Source organism: Chelonus insularis, unplaced genomic scaffold (genome assembly GCF_013357705.1).
Source record: "Chelonus insularis isolate UGA/USDA-ARS -01 unplaced genomic scaffold, ASM1335770v1 contig_150_pilon, whole genome shotgun sequence".
Taxonomy (NCBI): Eukaryota; Metazoa; Arthropoda; class Insecta; order Hymenoptera; family Braconidae; genus Chelonus; species Chelonus insularis.
Window position 1 is genome coordinate 411740 of NW_023276392.1, and position 19885 is coordinate 431624.

The following is a 19885-nucleotide window of genomic DNA, read 5'->3' on the forward strand; positions in this document are numbered from 1 at the left end:
CCTGGTATGGTTCCTGACACGGCGACTTCGAAAATTCGCGACGACTCCACGTCGGCATCGATTCGCGAATCTAAGGGAGAGAACTCTGAAAATTGATTTAACTATTTCAGAAGGGGAGTTTGGACTAAATTACTTCTCTTCAGTTCAATTTCATTTAGTTTTTATTCCTCTATTCAACATTCTAAGGCTTCATCATAACTTGCTGATGAAATTCGTATACAAATTTCGTCTTTCTAAGGTATTACACGAGCTAAGAAAAAAGAAAAAATTCTACTTCCATAACATAAATTAATTATTTCTTTATTGAAAGGGAGAAAAAACAATGCGCTTCTGAAGTTTAAAATGAAATAATTGTATCTGAATTTATTCATTAAAATTTAATTAACGTCCTACCTTTCATTCTGTTAATTGTATACTTCAGGGATTGTTCGTTTTTAATAAACAACCGTTGCTTTCATCATAACTGTTTATAATTTGCAAGCTCAAAAAATAATATTCGTGATGTTGTTTAATACAGAATTTATTCAATTAATAAACTCACGTTAATAAGTGGAAATAACTAACAAGTCAATCTTGTGCTATTTTACTGATGACGTAAATGAATCCCTCTTGTCAAAAATGATTTAATTATGGTATTGATTGTCCTTCAAATTCAATCAAAATTAAATTAAACTCACGTTTAATTAACGAAAAAATTCCTTTCTATAATTTAGAATACCCGATAAAAAAATCATTTTATTCTAATGGAAGAATTTAATAAAAATAATTACATACTTATTGATGCTTTTTGATATTATCTCCATTTTAAATAAAAGGTAGCAGAGAGCAATAATTAATTGCAAGTGAGATAATATTAAATTAGAACAATGTCAAATAATTAGAGACGCTAAGAATTTGTATTATTTCCTTCATGAGAAATGTAATCGAGATAAGAGTGAGAGTGACAACAATAGAACTAAAAATCCTTGAAAGGTCAACGAGAAACTTTGAAGCAGACATTACACTGCAGTCTAGTATCATATAATTTTATCGATCGTTAGTGTATTCTCACTTGGGCTGTCTACATAATAACTTCCCTGAGTATTATTCTAGGAATTTGCATAACTTGTTATACCATCAACTATTGATGCATTAATTTTAAAGTTTACACTTGGATGTGTAAACTTAAACGTCCTTTAATATCCTTGAGGTATTAAAACTCTCATTTCATTTATCACAAATAGTCTTAGCTACTTTATTTCCACAGATAATAAATTTTATATATGTTATGAATGTTAATATTTCAGTGAACTTTAACTAGAGTTGCTAATGTCTATGATAGGTTCATTTAGTGCTTTTATTTAAAGCATCTACCCTGACCTCCTCTATAAATGCCATCGACCTAATGATAAAGACAAGGAAATAGAAAATAACATTTTCATATATATGAATAATAACAATGACATCGAAAAATTACGTGAGTCTGATGAAAGAAATCCAAGCAACACTTGGCCCTAGAGCCAATATTTTGGTCAACACCTAGCCAACATTGCTTCCAAGAATCCCACTTACACCTCTCTATCATTAAATCATCTCCAACAAAAGGAAGTCAAACTTTGTAATACAATATACTTCAAATGTCATATAAATTTTGTTTTGATTGTTTTTTGTTACGTAATTATTTCTCTAGATGATCCAAGTTTAAATTTAAGACATCAAGGAATTTTTATTGATAATGAATAAACATAAGTGTGAGTATTAATAAAAGAAATAACAATGAAAAAAATTTGAAATTGGAGTTGTGGTATTTTACTGCTTTGCTAACTATCCCAAGTGAAATTATAAATACATACTCGTATAAATACTATAAATATACAAGAGTTCGTGGTCGGGTGAAGGATGACATATAGGCTTAGCTTAGTCTACGTGCCAGTAAAAGGGATTAGAAACAATGAGAGAAATCAGTGACATTGATTTGACAAGAAAAACAAAAATTCCAGCACAGACTTTCAATTATTTTGTCATGTGTTCAATCTCGATTTTTAATTATAAAAGCAATTTAAAATATCATTCATTTAATCACTAGTATATAAATAGAATTTTTAATATTAATTTAACTTTCAATTAATGAATGATTGAAATTATTATTAAAAAAAATTACCAACTCTTTCTATTAGAAACGTAATATTTTGATCATAATTATTATTGTATTGGTGAACTATGGCTGAGTATTTGTTTAGAAAATATTTATCTCATCAATCAAAAGGTAAAGAAAAATGACTAAATCCTAAAAGTTTTACAAAAAATAAATATTACAGTAAACAAGTGAACATTAAATCATTCATGTGAAAAATGTCTCTATCGATTAGTCTAGGAAATAAAATAAGAATAAGGCAGAGTAAACAGTCATGTTACTTAGTTGAAAGCTAATATAAATTTACTCAGAATGATGGGCACTTTTTATTTAGATAGAAAAAGCAGTTAGGGATTAATATGGACGACGTACATAAGCTAGTTAGTTACTGTAAATGCCTGAATAATACCAAGTACACTTCAGCTGACGACGCCAAAGAGGGGCTGACGAATGAGCAACCCTGGATTTGGCTACAGCTGCTAATTCTACTGCTTTTTCTGTACAATATTGAGCTTCTTGCATCTTGTATATCAGCTTGCAGACACTTTAAATGTCCCGGTGGATTGAATTTACCTTTTAGAATACATGACCTCAGGGGTCATGAGAATTATATTCTGCTAAATGACTTAGATCCATTCGACATGGATATAAGTATTATAAAGCCAATGTATAGAGCAGTTTCTATCATGAACCTATTTCCCAGCAACGATTTTTACGCTTGAGATGTTATATAAAATTTCAACGTTTTCTATATCAATTAAAAGCTTTCATCATCAAGACTAATTGATGAGAAATAAAATTTTAATTAGTCTGACTGATGAATTTGACTGATAATATCAAAGAGCTGTAAGTTAAATTGAACTCTTGAATTGCTATTCATTATTTTTGGTCCAATTATATTCAAAGCTTGAGAATTATATATTTTATTTTAACATCCTACGATGGATAAAGAACTGAAAAAGATATTCAAGATGATTTTTTATTCCACCAGGAAGCTGAGATAAATTTCATTTCCTTCATTGTATCACAATAAATAAATTTTTTTTATCAATTGATATCCAGTTAGCTAGCAGTTCATCAACGAATCATTGATAAACTACAAAATTATATATTTATATGGAGTTACTATGAATTTAATTAGCTACTAAAAAAGTTTACCTAATTGAATAATCCAGCTTTATTTAATATTCCCAAGTTCTATTGAAATAAAGATTTATTTCAAGCTGACTGTTGCAACGTTTACAAAGGTATAAGTGATGCTTTTGGAAGCCAAATATGTATGTTTTATGTTGAAATAAAAAGATGAATGCTGGAATAATTGTAGCTAAAAAAACGGGTACATACAACGATAATCGATAATGTTTGAAATGAAAAAATAAAAGTGTCAATTGAATTTAGTTTAATAGATGACTAGCTGCAATAAAAGACAAAATTGGAAGCAGAAAGTGATATGAAGACGACAGTTAATCGATTCGGCAATTTTCCAACAGTATTATCTTTACTGTCATCTTTACAACTAGTCGGAAACTCTTTTACTGAGAATTCTGTGTATATAGAGCAACAAATTATCGACAAAAACGTCTATTGTTATTACAAAGAACAGTTTTACTTTCACAAATACTCTTACTTCTACAATAAAATACAAAGTATTACTTATGAAAACTTTATAAAAAAAATATACCTTGTCTATCGATTATCTTTGACAACAAATGAAATAATCGATTGAAAGCTATTTCAAGCAAACATGTCAGAAATAACCTTCTAGACCAATTTCTTTTTAATAATCATACATAACAGTGTCTTCATAACATATCATAGCAATACAAATAACCGTGTAACATCTGCGAGATACTCTAACGTTTTTTTAAAACCGACTAAACTACACAATAGGTTTTCAAGGTAAGACATAATATTAGTGACACCAAATGGTTTAAATATGAGAAACGAAACGATTCAAAAGTTTCCCCTTAGTTTAGCGTCATATGCTGCTACACAACGCCCACTGTATCATGCAATGGTGGCAGTTGGTATAAGAATGGTATTTTTTGATTCTTGCTCTCTTTTTTAAGCCTCCCGAATAATTTTACTTTCAGCCGAATAATAAACAGTGCCATTTTAACTTGCCTTCAATTCGAAATTAGAAAATTCTTTAAAATCTCAACAATTAAATACTGGAAAAAATTTATTGTGAAAAAGCAACATTTTTTGCGACTAATAAAATTTTGAATAGTCGCAATAAAATCTTTTTTTAGAGTTGGCATGGTAATATTTTTAAAAATTCAATCCTAATGATTATTTAAAATGATAAAAAAATAATTTATTGATAAAATACATGTTTTTAAAAAAATATTTACAAGGGTTGAGGAAAATAGTATACAGGAAAGAAGACAAAGTTTGACAGTGTAAGTGCAGTAAAAATTGCATAATAAATTATTTTTTAGTAGAAAGCCCATGACAAAGACGTCCGCCATGACACCTCAAAATTCACTAAATAATAATTTATTATAAAATCATTACTGCACTTACACTGTCAAACTTTGTCTTCTTTTCTCTGTATGCCAGTTTCCTCAATATTTTTAAATATTTTTTACATGTAAAAAATAAATAAAAAATACGTAATCTGAGAAGAAAAATTTGAAAAATCACTTCAGAGTGTGTTGAAATCTATAGTTGGTTTATAGCATTTTATCTTGAACCAAATAACAAAGTACATTTAATGAAATTCAATAAAATATTTTATTGTAAATATTCCAAACTCTTTCTATCAATTAAATGAACATTTTTTTGTGCAGCACAAAATGGTTTTTTCAGTTATACTTTTGAATATAAATACTTTGAAATATTAATATTCAATTGTTGATATTGGTGGTAATCTATGACAAGGTAAAATAATTTATCCAACATGAATCATCGTTATTACCGGTGTAGTGGACATAACAGCAGAAACGAATTATGTAAAAGAACGAAATGTGGTGAAAGAAGGAGAAAGAGAGTGAAATAAAATAAGAGAGACGGAGAGTGTCCGAGGGGCTCCATTGATTGGTCGATGTGGTACGGCTGGAAGGAACGTCGGCGTTGCAGCTAACCCGGGGGTATATGAACCCCAGTTGGTTTTCTCTCTCTCTCTCTCTCTTACTCTTTCTCCTTCTCTTGCACCCCTCGACTCACCCTCGCAAGTTCACCCTCGAGCAAAAACGCACGCGCGACACATGGACCTAGAAGCGATCAATAACCGGCAAGCGAGTCTGCCGCTCCCCAATGCTCGCACTATCTCTCTTTCCCTCTTAAAAAACCTCCGTTCATCATCCCCTTCTCACCCCCATCACTTCTCCCCTTAAAACAATGCAATTTCATACACATCTCCTGTTCGATAAATCGGTTCCATGCACAGTTTTTTTTTTGCTCAATAATTTATGCACATTCAATCGCAAAAATTAATGTTATTATGATCATTTTTTGATGATGATTTGGAAATATAATTTATTATTGGCATTTGCATAAGGAAAATGTTGATAATAATGCTTGAAAATTTATACTTAAAAAAGCAAAGCGGGTTTATGCGAGGTATTACTTACGTTAGTATTTTCAGATTCCTTCTTTTTTTTTTGACTGCCCATGATCTCGCACCCCTCGTGGTATACCCAACGTCCCTTGAGACAATGCTTTGGGAATAGGGAATGGAAAATGTGGGGTTGCCGACCCCGATGCGTCGCGAAAACTTTTTTTCCATTTCTTTTTTTCTTTTTCTTTTGGTTTCTTTTTTGTTTGGCTTTATACTCTTCGATTGATTTTTATATAAAGCACTCTTGCCAGTAGTATTTTCTTCGTTCAGCGCCATCTTTATACACCTGATGAATACACTTGGGGGTTGATGTCTAAAGAATGTTTTCTATAGATATTCTTTTAAATTATATGCTTGAGTTTATTTAAAAAGAATTATGAAGTTTTATACACAGCAAAAAAGAAAGAAGCTTGCAAGCTTCTTCGTCGACATCGGAGTCGGCGTCGTCGCGGTACGCTCAGCTCGAAGCCACACCCAGGCAAGACCTCACTTAATGATTTTAAAGATATTTATGCGGTATTGAGAATAAGAAAAAAGAGAAATGAGCACTTTTATCATCAGATAAAAAATAATAGTCTACTTTACTTTTAATATCATTCAACTTTTTTTTATTACCGATTTTTTTTTTCTCATCCACTTGCCAAGGTGTCCTTCAGAAAGGATTACAATCATCCAGGTGTAATACAGAAATTTATGGCTCGTTAAACTCAAGAATTGTTTTTCTATTAAATAATTAATGATTTTTATCCATTTCCGTTGTCACCCATAAAACTTTTAAAATAATAAAAAAAATATTCCGATTGTGTTTTTATTTATTTTTTAATCAATCTGAGCCTTTGAGCATGAGCGTACCAACAACTTAATCGTGGAATTAATAAGAATAAGGAAAAAAAGGAAAATGGGATGGAAAAAGCTTAAACAATCCCAAAAATTGGTGGGATTTAATAATAATTAAACGAACAAACTAAACTTATTATAATAATATTACAAAATAGCGATCAATAATAATGAATAATTAAGTAATAAATATAAAATTTATATCAGGCAGTACTGAACACAAAGTAAAGAAAAAAATGAACATACCGGTTAACGATGAAAATCAGTGGTTGGAGGATGCTGACTATAGCGCAGAACGAAACTCAGTGATGGGTTTTTATATTATATATATATATATATATATATTTTATTTTCTTTTATTTGGACAATTAATATTATTTGAGTATTAAGATGTATATTTTAAACTCATCTCACGTTAGAAAATTAATTGGCAAAAAATTTATTATAATTGAAAAACTATCAATATTTCATCAGAAACATCATCAGTGTATCAAAGTCCGAATATCACCACAAACATCTAGTGTTTGAATAATAATGATCTTCCAGCTGAGACTTTTTATCTTGTTTGTAACCACCGTTTGTTTGAAATAATATTTATCAGTCACGATAAATACATTTAGACGCGGTTATGTCATGTATCAATGTATCTGGATATAAAACGTGAGAATAATTATTTTCAATCAGCAGCAAGACTACTTAGAAAAGTCCAAACCCGAGTATAATGATCAGACGAAGAATAATAATAATTTTGAAAGGTGGATTGTGAAATATATGATGTATGATCGTAGAGACAAATTAACAGAATAAATATAATTGAAAAATAATGATTGAGTTATTTTACTCGATAAGTAAAGGAGTGTCGTTTTAGGGAATTTAGGGATTGGGAAAAGTGTAACTCGCGATTAAAAAACGAGACTTGTGGTTGAACGTAATGTTACTCGCACGAACTATTATGTAATAAATATATATATGTGTAAAATGTATATATATTAAACTTGTTAGCTTGTTGGAGGGAGGATCAACGTACGAGAACGAACGAATGAATGAATTAATCAATTAATGAATATAAGTAAGGTAATAATATTGCGGGTTATAACGGTGTCTACAACGCAATGCCTTATGTGGTGCGGTAACTAAACTGACGGGTGGAGCACGTTCAGACCCGGCGGCTGCACCCAAAGCTACCCAATGCGCCTGTTCAAGGAGTAGTGGCTTCGACCCTCCGTGGAGTACCACCGAGAGGGGTAGCATAGTACGGCCAGAGACCCAGTCGAGAGTCCCAGGGTATGACAGAGATGATATTCACTGTAGTAAAAGATAGAATAAGAACTTGCGAAAACCATCCCCCTTCCTTCATCTTTCTCCCTTAGTGTACGCGCACGCGCCTCAGTCACTTACGGGGGTGTGAAAACGAGAAACCAAGTCAGAGAAAGGGAGATGGAGGAAAAAATGAGTATGTACAAGAATCGGATCACTCGATCGTGAGCTCGAGAACGCACGCGCGGGCTCTTGATGATGATGAGGAGGCGGATTCGAGGGGAGTAAAGAGAATTGATGGTGGAGAGTGCAGCCACCCCTTACTGCTGCTACTGCTGGGATAAACTCGTGTGAAAATTCGCGGGATCATCTCGATGCCATTCTCAAATTCCTCCGTCATGTTTTACAAAGATATGTGCTTTTATGGCAGACATCGATTTTTCTTCGAATTATCATTTATTTCAGCACACTTTCCTTAGACTTATGAATCATTCATTAATCTCCAAAAGCTAGTTTATATACGACAGAAAAAATTCATCATCATTTTTGGAGAATTCATGAGATAAAAGGACAAGTCGTGATTTTATTTCAAAATACTTATCTGTCATTTAATATCCGTTAGAATGAGATTCCGATTAATCTTAAAATATAATCAGTGAATACTTTACTTCAGTATTGTTCTAACGATATTTCTATTTCTTTTCTAATATTTATAATAATTAGATACTCGCATGGAAAACGTATACTTTCAGGACATTTATTCATTTATTTAAACAATTACATATAAAAATAAAATCTCTTTTTTTTTGAAATTTTAATAACCAAGTTGCGGTAAAAAATAAATTTATCAAGGTCTATTATGACATTTGCCATTTACAACAGTTCCATAGCTAAATATATTGTCAAAATTGAAGGTACCGAGTGAGGGTTAACAATTTTTGACGTCGAAATATTGATTGTTGTTGATGAGTTGCGATAAGCTTCCGTTTTACACGTGGGTAAGGAAGATATTAAAATAGACAATGTTGATGGATATGATAATTCGATTGAATAATGGCTGTGTATACAGTCAGAAGTAATTTGTATCCGAGATACATAAACGATAACAAAATGTCAGTACAAGAGTTAAAAATTAACAAAGGAAGAGAATGAAAAATGTACTACAGCACACTTCACTCTAGTGATAGATAAACTGGTGAGAAAAAAATGCATCTATTCTCATCAGTGAATAAAATTTGGTGCCTTATCAGAATGAATGGAAATAAAGGAAAAAAAAAGAATGGAGGAAATGATAAAATGAAACGGTGTATACACGAAAGAATAATTTTTCTTTTACAAGAGAATAAAGTTCCTGTAGTATATTTTCCCTCTCATTCTCATACGCTTGCGCTTACGTGAGACTGGGTAAGGTCAGGACTCTCTTGGCTACAGATAATCGCTTTCTAACATTATCTCTATCTCCGACCTTTTACCCTTTTTTTTACGCTAAAGTGCAACTGATAAATGATCGTCTTTTATAGCCAGCTGCCTTCATATGATCATGCGGGAATATACATTTTAAAATTCTATTCAAGTCTATCAGACCAGGAGATCTTTTATTTAAACAGTTGTCATGTTATGTTATAAATTGACAATAACAGATTTTCATGGACCTTGTATTATGGTATTAAAAGCTTTTATTTTTCGATTTATTTTGTCATAAGGAAACCTGTTTAGATCGTGTTCAATTCAATCACTGTTTATATGCAACTCAACACATTTGACAATTCTTCCTCTTTTGATGTTTTTCAACATTAAGGGAAGTGGTTGCAATTTAGTTTGAATATTATTTAAATGTTAAAAACAGTTTTAACTTTTAACACACTTTTAAACATTTATGGAGAAAAAAATCAGTGAATTCTGATGAAATGAAGATTATTCCAAAAGTTTCGAATTTTCATTAAAATGCATTTTATAAAATTGCTATGTAATTTTTCTCAACTCTCTCGAAATAATGAAGTCGGTTTTGATTTTAAATTTTTATGACTTTCAGACCAAGAGACGTCTAGTAATTTCATGAATTTTTTTTTTCTTGGAATGCTGAAAGCTTTTTATACCAAATGGTCTTATCGAATTTGAGTAAATGCTTTTCTACAATCCTAACTTCAGCTCAAAACGGTATCTAATAATTCCATTGAAAAATTTTTTTGTACACAAAAATATTTATTTTGATTGCAATAAACCTCTACTGTTAAAACCATTTTTTATTTTATTACAATTTAAATATTTGTTTGTAACTCATCAATTAAATATGAGAAGAATAAGTAGAAACTATTTTTAATGTCTTCTTTACTTAATTTATTTTACACTCCTTTTGTTATTAAAAAAAAACGACTGTGCCGAATTTGCTCAAACTCTTTCCAAATTTTCTGTATTGTATTATCTTTCGAATAACATTTGTCCGGATTCGATATCTCCAGTGGTTCTTGAGATATTGAAAATAACAAAAAAAAAACCTGACATACGTACGTATAATTGTACGTACGCACATCCATCTATGTTCGAACATAATAATATGCTTTAAAAATCATGAAGAAAACGTAAAAAAAATTCTAATTCAAGGACAAAGAAATATTTTTCTTGAGTAATCTTTCGATATCTCTCTAGTGGAATTTTCATGTGGTAATATCATCTTGCTACGCCACTGTCATGTCAAGTACAGATGGGTGGAGTCGCAATAGAGGGTGTAAAGAGAGATAGAAGAAGCGTCTCGTAGCAGTATAAGTAGGGGTATTTCGATTATCGATCGTTCGCATACTCTTACAATCATTCAGTCTAACGATTCTCTCACTTGCTTTTCCTTCCTCCCTATTCCCAACCAACCACCTACACGAGTACATGCCTTTTTTTGCATCATTTTTTTCTATTTCTTACACTCCTGACTATAGTTTGCAAATGTACCAACCCCCCAACATCAACAACTACACCATCATCATCCCTTCTTCAGGTCTTTGGTTAGCCAAGAGCGTTGGGTATCCATTCTCCATCGCACAACACACCCTGACTTGGCGCGCTGATTCACTAACGCATGCGTTGTCTTGATATTGTTGCAAAAATTATTATTCCAACAAATCCCCTAATATCAATTTAATTTAATTATTTCCATTAATTTAAACTGCCAAGAAGATGTTAGAGATACTGGCAGGAAAATATTTATAACTGAATTGTTATCCCCTTGTTATGATAACCCTTTGAAAAAATTTTCTACCCTTCTTAAACAGACCCTCAGATTTAGCCCAAAATACACGACTTGAGAGAGAGTAATGCACGATAAAATTTACTGAGACTAAAAAAAGACAATAGACTCTCAAACAAAGCAGATTTCAACGAAACTCTTGAGGAATTAATACATTATACAAAGTTTAACTTTTGTCTTGGACGGTATTTTAGCATTCTCGACTATTATAAACTAAAGGTTAGTAATGATATTCTCAAGTGTACGGTTTAAAACAAAAAAAAAAGCTTGCAGAGAAATAAGAACAAGAGTAAATAATCAATGCTTCTGTAATATAAAATGTGCTGAAGTAGAAAAATACATGTTGGGGCAGACATATATATTCTGTTCCACTTTTCATCTTTGTTGTGTTTATAAATGAAAAATATCTCAATAAAAATACAATTGATAGTATCCAATAATCAGAATAATAATAATAATAACAAAGACTTTACATTAATGAAATAAATTTTAATGAAAAATGTCACAAGAATTTTTTTACAACTCTGGTACAATCATCAACTTGCTACAAAGGCTAGCAGAAAAGACTTCACTTTTTTTCTTCTCTATTATAGTAACTGTACGAGAAATAGGTAAAACGATGAATATTTATTGATGGCTATAATTTTTCTTGAGACTTTTAGATGAGTTGTAAGAAAGAAAGAGTATAAAGTTGAAGAAAAATAACTTAAAGAAGAATTTATCGATGCAGTCCTAAGCGATAAAGTAAGTTTAAAAAATTAGAAAAAAAAAATTTATGAAAAAACATCCATGATCGTAAAGTAGAAAAAATTTCTAAAGAAAGGTGCAGTTCACTGGAACATCTGTTCAATTGGATAAATGTTTCTGCACTGTAAGAGATTGAAGTTTCTTCAGTCTGGAGGATTGATGTTGAGGACCATAAAAATTCGAATATATACTCCAGTAGAAATGTTCAATAAATAGAAGATAAAATGTACAAAAAGTATTTAAGAAGTTTATAAAACTCTTTAAGCAAATATTAAATCATTCAGAAATAGGTAGATCTCCACCAACATTATCATGTTGGAATACCTTGGAGAATATCAATCCTACACCAACTCTATATCAGACATTTCTCTTATTTCCAATTTTCCAACGAGTTGAGTTTCAAATGATGAATCATAAAATGTACTGTTACATCTATAATATAATTTTATTTTTATTGGTTTTACTGGTAAATGTTGCTCACTATTTACTCAAACATCAGTTAATTGATGGTGAAATTATGATGAAGAAATACTTCATGAAGACTGCAATTTTAACAAGAATATTTTAAGCAAACTTACGTATTCTTTTTCAAACTTTTAATTTATGTTAAATTTACTCGAATTTATTCTGTTTAAAAGACGACTTTTAGCTTTACAAAATCTTATCTCTATTAAATGAACTCGACCTGAAGGATCTAATATAGACACTTACAAAAGTTGCTGAGGATTTATTCTGTTAATATGACTCCTTTTGCAACAAGAAGCTTTTAAAGAGCTAAGTTTCTTAAAGTTCTTTCAAAGAAGCAACATTTATGATAAATGTCAAGATATAATTTATCAACCATCAGCAATAATTTAATATAATTAAATAATCATAATTTTATTCACTCAAAGTAAATTATTCATGCTTCCAAAAATATATTTCTGCATCATTAAAATTACTTTATAATGCATTGATAAGAAAATATTTCTGCTTGAATAAAATGAAAATAAAATATTTAGAACGAAAATGAATTTAATTCACTAGATGATAAAAAATTAATAAAAAGTAGTTGACAAGATATGGAAATATATTTTCATAAATTCTTCAGTTAATTCAGTCACAAATGTACGTATATCGATTCAACAAACCCTAGGAAACAGGGCAGGGGTAGATAAGAGAGTAGCCAAAGTGTCGCCAAGTTGAACGTTCTTTCTTGTTAAGCCTTTAGTTGATCCTTTGTGATACTTTGAAAATGTCAGACGCTGATTCTGGTACGTAATATTTTTTCTACATATTTCTATATCTTTTATTGTCAAAAATATAAATAAACACTGATTCAACCATCATTCTTAGCTTGAAAACGCGTTATTGTCATACATGACTGCAGGCAATCGTGAAAAGTGAGACGCTGAAATGTTCTAGCATCATGATGACACGAGACTAGAATTGTAGATTGGTTTATTTGCGCAGTCACGAAATGTACAGAGACTGTTATTGCAATATTACTATGAAAATATTATGTATATTTTCTCAATTCTCTCTCATATGTGAATTTTACATTTGATCAAATATCCATGTCGATGTGAATAAAATCCAACACTTCTGTGAGAAAACCAATCACGCAAGACTTTGAATATTTTCCCTTCCACAAATCAACCTTCGTAATATGAATTTCAACACCTCTGTTGAGGGTCGATAATTTGAAATCATTATTTGCAAGACTGCAGTCGATCGCCCTCTGCAGGTGATTGCATTAAATGCAAATTATGCATTTACTATTTCATTTCTCTGTTCAATGAGCTGAAAAATTTTGATGATTTTGAATATCATTTTAACTAAAAAAAAAAATAGTTTTTTTATTTAAAAGACATTTCTTTTGAGGTTCCAGAGATTTTTTTTATTAACATCATTATTTTATCCCTCTCTCTTTGTGATTGTCTTGCGAATTTGACGAATAAAAGATAATGATGAAGGGACTCGTCCATGCGTATTATTATTCACAAGGTATACACACTTCTGTTCACCTCTAAATAATACCCTGATTATTAGTGTACATAAAATTGCTCTCAATATAAATTTTCGACCTTCTATCTCACCTCTTGTTAATTACTAAAAAAAAATAAATATATTTCACTCGGTGAAAATTATAGATATAGTTTGTATAGACACTAGTGTATTTAAAGGCTCATAAAAACTTTTCTCCAATTCCAGAGTTCCTATTTATTGCTTTTTAGAAAACTCATCAAGCTCAAACATCGAATTCGATAACGAGCTATAACTTGTACGATGCAAGAGAAGATGGAAAAGCTTATAAAAATAAATTTAAACAAAAAGAAAAATTATGTAGAACACAAATTACGTTATTTAAATTGCGATTTTATCGAATTCAAGAGAAAGTTTGATGACTTGTTTGATTTCAACTTTTACTAATTCTCTTTCAATCATATCACCTCGACAAATCCTTAGAGATCTATTTTTTTATTAAAACAAAAAATTTAATTCTCTAGGGGAAAGAATTTATTTCAATTTAAATGTGATTTTATTAAATAAAAAAAAAATTATTTTAAATATTCCAGAAGAATTATTTTTATCTCTTGATTAAAATTATTGAATCAATTGAATGACACTCTAGACTGTCAAGAGGTGAGAGAAAAAATCGACATGAAATATAATTAAATATAAAAGTATCTCTTCTACAATAAAAATAAAACGATAATCTGAATTTTTATGCTGTTGGCGGCATTGTTCACGCAAGGATATATCTCGGCTATCTAAGAATTCCCAAATAGCACAGAAATAAGTGACGGAGGATCGTTCGAGTAACACGATCATGAACGAAGTTGCATGACATCACGGAATGGCTTTCAATTGCCTCGAGTAAAGAAGAGCTATTCTATCAACGATCGGGGTCAATTAAGTCTTGTTCTATGAGATCTACTAAATCAAATTTAATCAGCTTATTTAATAAAGAAATTTTTTCAACAGGTTTCCTTCATAATCGCTTTTTTACCAAACTCTCTTTCATGCTTTAATAAATTTTTTTCCAATATTATTGTAAGCTATTTATTTCTACAATAAAATAAATTTTAACTTTTATTATAAATAACTATTTTTAAAAATATTTCCGATAATATTAAAATATTTATAACGTTTTTTAAAAAAAAAAAACTAGTTTGATAAAAAAATAAACAATTAATTTTTTGTTATTTATTTATTTTTTAATTTAATTAATTATGTATTTTATTTATTTTTATTAAAATTGAACAATTCAATTACCGTTGAAATTGCTCAACGATTATGCATGTATTTATGCGTTAAATTAGATCAATTATTAGAATGAAGGTGAATTTGAATGGAATAACAGTTGTCGGAAGCATGTCAGAAATTTCATGTTGCCAAGTAGAAAGGTGTCAAACACAAACACGAACTGTGAGCGACGTAGTGAAGATTGACCGAAACGCGATCCTCAACTGCGAGTGTTGCACGTAGGTTGGTGCACTAACGTGTGAGGAAGGAGTTTCCAAAGGTCGACTTCCAGTTCTGACTATCAGTCTTGCTTCGTATTTTCCGCGAGTTGGTGATACATTTCTGTGTTTATCATTTAATAGAAATTTTCAATAAAAATGTTTGAACATCGTGATCCTCTTGAACATACTAGTCTTTATAATAAAGCTGGTTAGATTGTTATTTTATTTTTATCATTTGTAAAATTTTTAATTAAAGTATAAATGAATATTATGGTGTTGAAAAGTCTACACACCTATGACCAATAAGTCAACACTCAAAATTCATATCTAGTAATTTTTTCTCGTCTGTTAAATTTCTACAAAAGTTACCGTCAATTTGGGGTGAAGCCAAACTCCCTTTTTGCCGTGACAAAACTCTATACAGACTCTGTCGTGTGTCGGTAAAGCAATTATTCTTCAGCACATTTAATCCACTTTTGCATGTGGTCCTTGTCTTCTCTTCCATTCAACCGAGTAGGTAGTTGATCCCTATGTGTACTCTCCCTTTTAAGTATTTAGTTCTGTAGAACGAATTGCATTTCGAGAAATTATTCTCACGTGACAGAGTCTGTTTGATCAAATTCAACACCACTTCCTTTATTTTTCTAATTATAGCATCTAATACCGAAACTACATAGCAAGCATCAGCATCAAACTACTTAATGTTGACTAAAAATTATCTTCCACAGACAGTGATGACAGTGATGCAGAGGGAGGTCTTGGTAACGTTAGCAGACTGATCATACGCCCACCAGGACACAGTGGTAAAGCGAAAAAAGGTCACTTGTGCTTTGATGCGTCCTTTGAAACCGGAAACTTAGGTCGGGTAGATCTAATTTCAGAGTACGAATATGATCTGTTCATTAGACCTGATACATGTAGCCCTCGATTGAGATTTTGGTTCAACTTTACTGTTGATAATGTTCGTGCCGATCAACGTGTTCTATTCAACATCGTCAACATATCCAAAAGTAGAAATTTATTCAGAGATGGAATGACACCTCTAGTCAAAAGCACAAATAATCCTAAATGGCAAAGGATACCAAGAAGACAAGTATACTATTATAAATCACCACAGCATCAGAATCATCATGTCCTAACATTTGCTTTTAACTTTGATCGAGAGGATCAAGTGTACCAATTTGCTTTAAGTTATCCTTACTCTTACACTCGATATCTGGGACATTTAGATAACCTTTGTGCCAAGTGTGCATCAGTAAAGCGAGAGACTTTAGCATCATCAATTCAGAAGAGAAAGCTTGAATTGGTAACAATTGGATCTAATAGTGAAGACCGTCCGAAGAAAGTTGTGGCTGTTCTCAGCAGAGTTCACCCTGGGGAATCTCCATCCTCTTTTGTTTGTCAAGGATTAATGGACTTTTTGGTAAGTGCACATCCTATTGCTCAAGTCCTCAGAGATTATGTTGTCTTCAAGATCATTCCAATGCTCAACCCTGATGGAGTTTATCTAGGTAACTACAGGTAAGTTTCGTTTCATAAAACTTGAGTTAAATTGAAAAAGTTGAACATAGGATGCAGCAAATCTCTGATGAAATAATCTTTGCTTTGTTTATTAGATCAACGTTGATGGGAGTGGATCTGAATCGAGCCTGGAATCGAATTTCAGAGTGGATCCATCCAACTCTATTAGCTACACGGACTTTGCTGGAATCTCTTGATAAAAATGCAAATATGCCATTGGACTGTGTGCTTGATTTACACGCTCATACCAACGCTACTGGTTTGTTCGTGTATGGAAATACATATGATGATGTTTACAGGTGAGATTGGATCTGATTCAATAAAATCTTTTATTGTAGAAAATAGTTTATGAATATTTTTAGAGCACATTAGAAATATGATATTTTGGAGCACAGTGATAAGAATAATAATTTTTTGGAGCATTCACTATAAATTATAACAATTTAAAGCAACCTCTTTCATGAAGATTAAATTATTTTTTGTAATCAATTCTATAGAATGATTGGAACTTATAAGAATTTAAAAATTATAGTCTATTCAAAGCCAGTGCAATCAATGTTTAATGAAGATTGATTTTTAATCAGTAAAAAAGCTATATTTTATTGAAACTTGGACACAGTTATAACAAAAAAAGTTTTTTTTTTATTATTTATGTAATAAAATAGTGATATAAATTGACAGTAACAAATTACTTGCTATTGATGGCTTGCAGAGTTGTATCTTAGAAATTTCTTTATTTAATAATTTTAGATAAAGTCAACATCATGATATTTTTAGAATTCTAATTGAAAATCTAGTGGTTTTTATTGGAATAGCTAATAAAAAAAATGTTCTCTCTTATTGAGGTGGTAATTACAAAACTAAATGGTTTTTATCGACTCATTCTGCAAAGCAATTTTGTTAAATTAAATTTTTTTTCCAAATACACTAGTTATTCTGAATTGCAGAAGGTAAAAGGAAAATTAAATCTAATCAGTATAGTTAATTTTTATGCAAAGAAAACTTAATATAGTTTGAATTATCACGAACACTTTATGAAAAGATTTACATTTTAACTAAAGTTGATTACTGATAAGAGAAACATTTATATCAACTTATTAAAACATTAGTTTTTCTTTAAGCCTTTATTTCATTCTTTACATTCAATAATAATCTCGAAATATAGTTTGTTATTTTGTTGATGTCTATCTTTATTCACTTTTTTTTGTTATAACAAAAATATCAAATCAAGTAGAACAATATTATCGCGTGTATTTTATTTATTCAGGCTTTCTAGAACTCTAGTACAGAATATTTATAAGAGAAAAAAAAAAACAGAATATATTATTTTCGAGTTTGTAATTCAATAGTATTTACATTTTGTGCTTTCAATTATTATTTCATCTCACATTTTTTTATTTACAAAAATGTCAAATAAAGTTGGAGGTTTTTTTACAGAGGAATTTTTTGGAGCAAAAAACTTGATTAAATTTTTATAAATACATTTATTTTCGTAACTAATCCAACTGAAGTTGGACATTCTGAATGAAGTATTATTGAAAATGTTGCTGAAGTTAAAATTAATCGATTAACAAAGTCTAAACTTTTATATCAGGAATCTTAAAATAACAGCTACTTTTATTTATCTAGATATTATGTAAAGACTATGGTTAAAAAAAATTATATTAATAGCTATTATGATTGCAATACATATCATCGTAATGGAATATACATTCATATATAACATGAAACAGAGAAATTTGTATTAATATTTTAATAAAGATGATGATAATTATCAAGGTTTTCTAAACTAGAGCTGCTAGCTTTTCAGGTACGAACGTCACATCGTCCTACCAAAGCTCCTAGCTCAATACACAGAAGACTACAATCTTGATAATACTATGTACAACCAAGATCCTCATAAAGGTGGAACAGCAAGGCGTTTTTTATGTTCAATTCTCAGTGAACACGTTAATTGTTATACAATTCAAGTGTCAATGTATGGCTATTACCGAAAAGGATCACCTGGTTTGCTTCCCTACACTGAAGAGAGTTGTATCCTTTTTTATTATCGAATTTTAAATTATTGAAATCCTCTGAAAATGAAGGATTACAATGAAAAAACCTTGACCATCAGCTGGGGAATGCTAGATTACAGAGTAGGAAGGAATTTAGCTCGTTCTCTCTTGGAATACTACAAGTTGACAGGATTGATACCCTCGGGACTGCCAGACCAGCCGTCGAATAAGCGGGGACGTCAGTCCAGACAGAGGCATCGGCAACCCCGGGATCCACGACCCCGGACAGCTAGAACGCCTGCGCCTTTGCATCTTGCCAGCATCCACGAGTAAACCATCAATTTTCCCCTGCACTTTCGAGCATATCTCTCTGCTTCCTCCAATCCTTTTCACTTGTAATCAATCTCCAATTTGACAATCGGCTTTAATGCTATCTTGCTATTTTGGTTTGAATAAATCCTCCCTCTAAATGATCACTAAAATTTATCTGTTTATTTCAGCCGAATAGAGATTTATGTTGAGGAATTATTTAATACATCAACTTGCAGATATTTCACTGAGGATTTTCCTGAATTGCCGGCTGATGCTAGATTTCGATCAATGAGTGGAACACGAATGAATATTACACCTGGACCAGGAAGTGTCATTGGACATGGTGGAAAAAATCCTAGCTACAGGTATCGAAGTCCTGGAGCACCGGTCAATGCCATCAAGACTGATAATTTGATGATCACAGAGCATCCTGCAGAACCACGTCTAGCTATTATCGATTTTAATCAGCTGACTCGAGGCGGTTTAGACCTCGCTACTGGTAGAAATAAAGCTAAAATTGCGAGAAAATCTCCAGAACGACATTACCGGTTGAAACGATAATGGCTTTTAATCATATTTGTTATAACAACTCTTTTATGTTTGGTGCTAATGATGTTAATAATAAAGAATATTCAAACTTCAAGTGTCGTATTAAACATTGTTGGTATTTATGCAGACAGTTTGAAACTTTATTTTAATCCTTTTAAAAGGATAAAGTTTATCTAGTAAGAGCTAGAACAAATGATATTATCGTAAATTATAATTCCTCTTGGATTAATTCATTACTTTATTTTTGGATTTAGAGATTGCCACGCCTTTAAAGGGGAATATTAATTCAAGATTATAAAATACTCT

The 19885-nt window shown here is 30.9% G+C and overlaps 2 protein-coding genes across 5 annotated transcripts in view; one reads left to right on the plus strand and one right to left on the minus strand.

Moving 5' to 3' along the window:
* fne (found in neurons) overlaps positions 1 to 19885 on the minus strand; it is a 34968-nt gene that overhangs the window by 13512 nt on the left and 1571 nt on the right. The window contains exons 1-2 of one of the 4 annotated variants that reach the window (XM_035078120.1): positions 6759 to 7640; positions 5689 to 6002 (exon numbers count right to left, since the gene is read on the minus strand). The exons of 2 other annotated variants lie outside the window; for them this stretch is intronic. The gene's annotated coding sequence lies outside the window, so the exon portion shown is untranslated. Of the gene's footprint in view, positions 1 to 5688; positions 6003 to 6758; positions 7641 to 19885 lie in introns of those variants that run through there. One more of the 4 variants, XM_035078118.1, reaches the window with a different exon arrangement.
* Positions 15357 to 19591, plus strand: LOC118063968 (cytosolic carboxypeptidase 6). The gene is made up of 6 exons (XM_035078267.1): positions 15357 to 15408; positions 15929 to 16721; positions 16817 to 17020; positions 18532 to 18755; positions 18852 to 19047; positions 19267 to 19591. The coding sequence occupies exons 1-6, from the start codon at positions 15357 to 15359 to the stop codon at positions 19589 to 19591; spliced, it is 1794 nt and encodes a 597-aa protein (XP_034934158.1).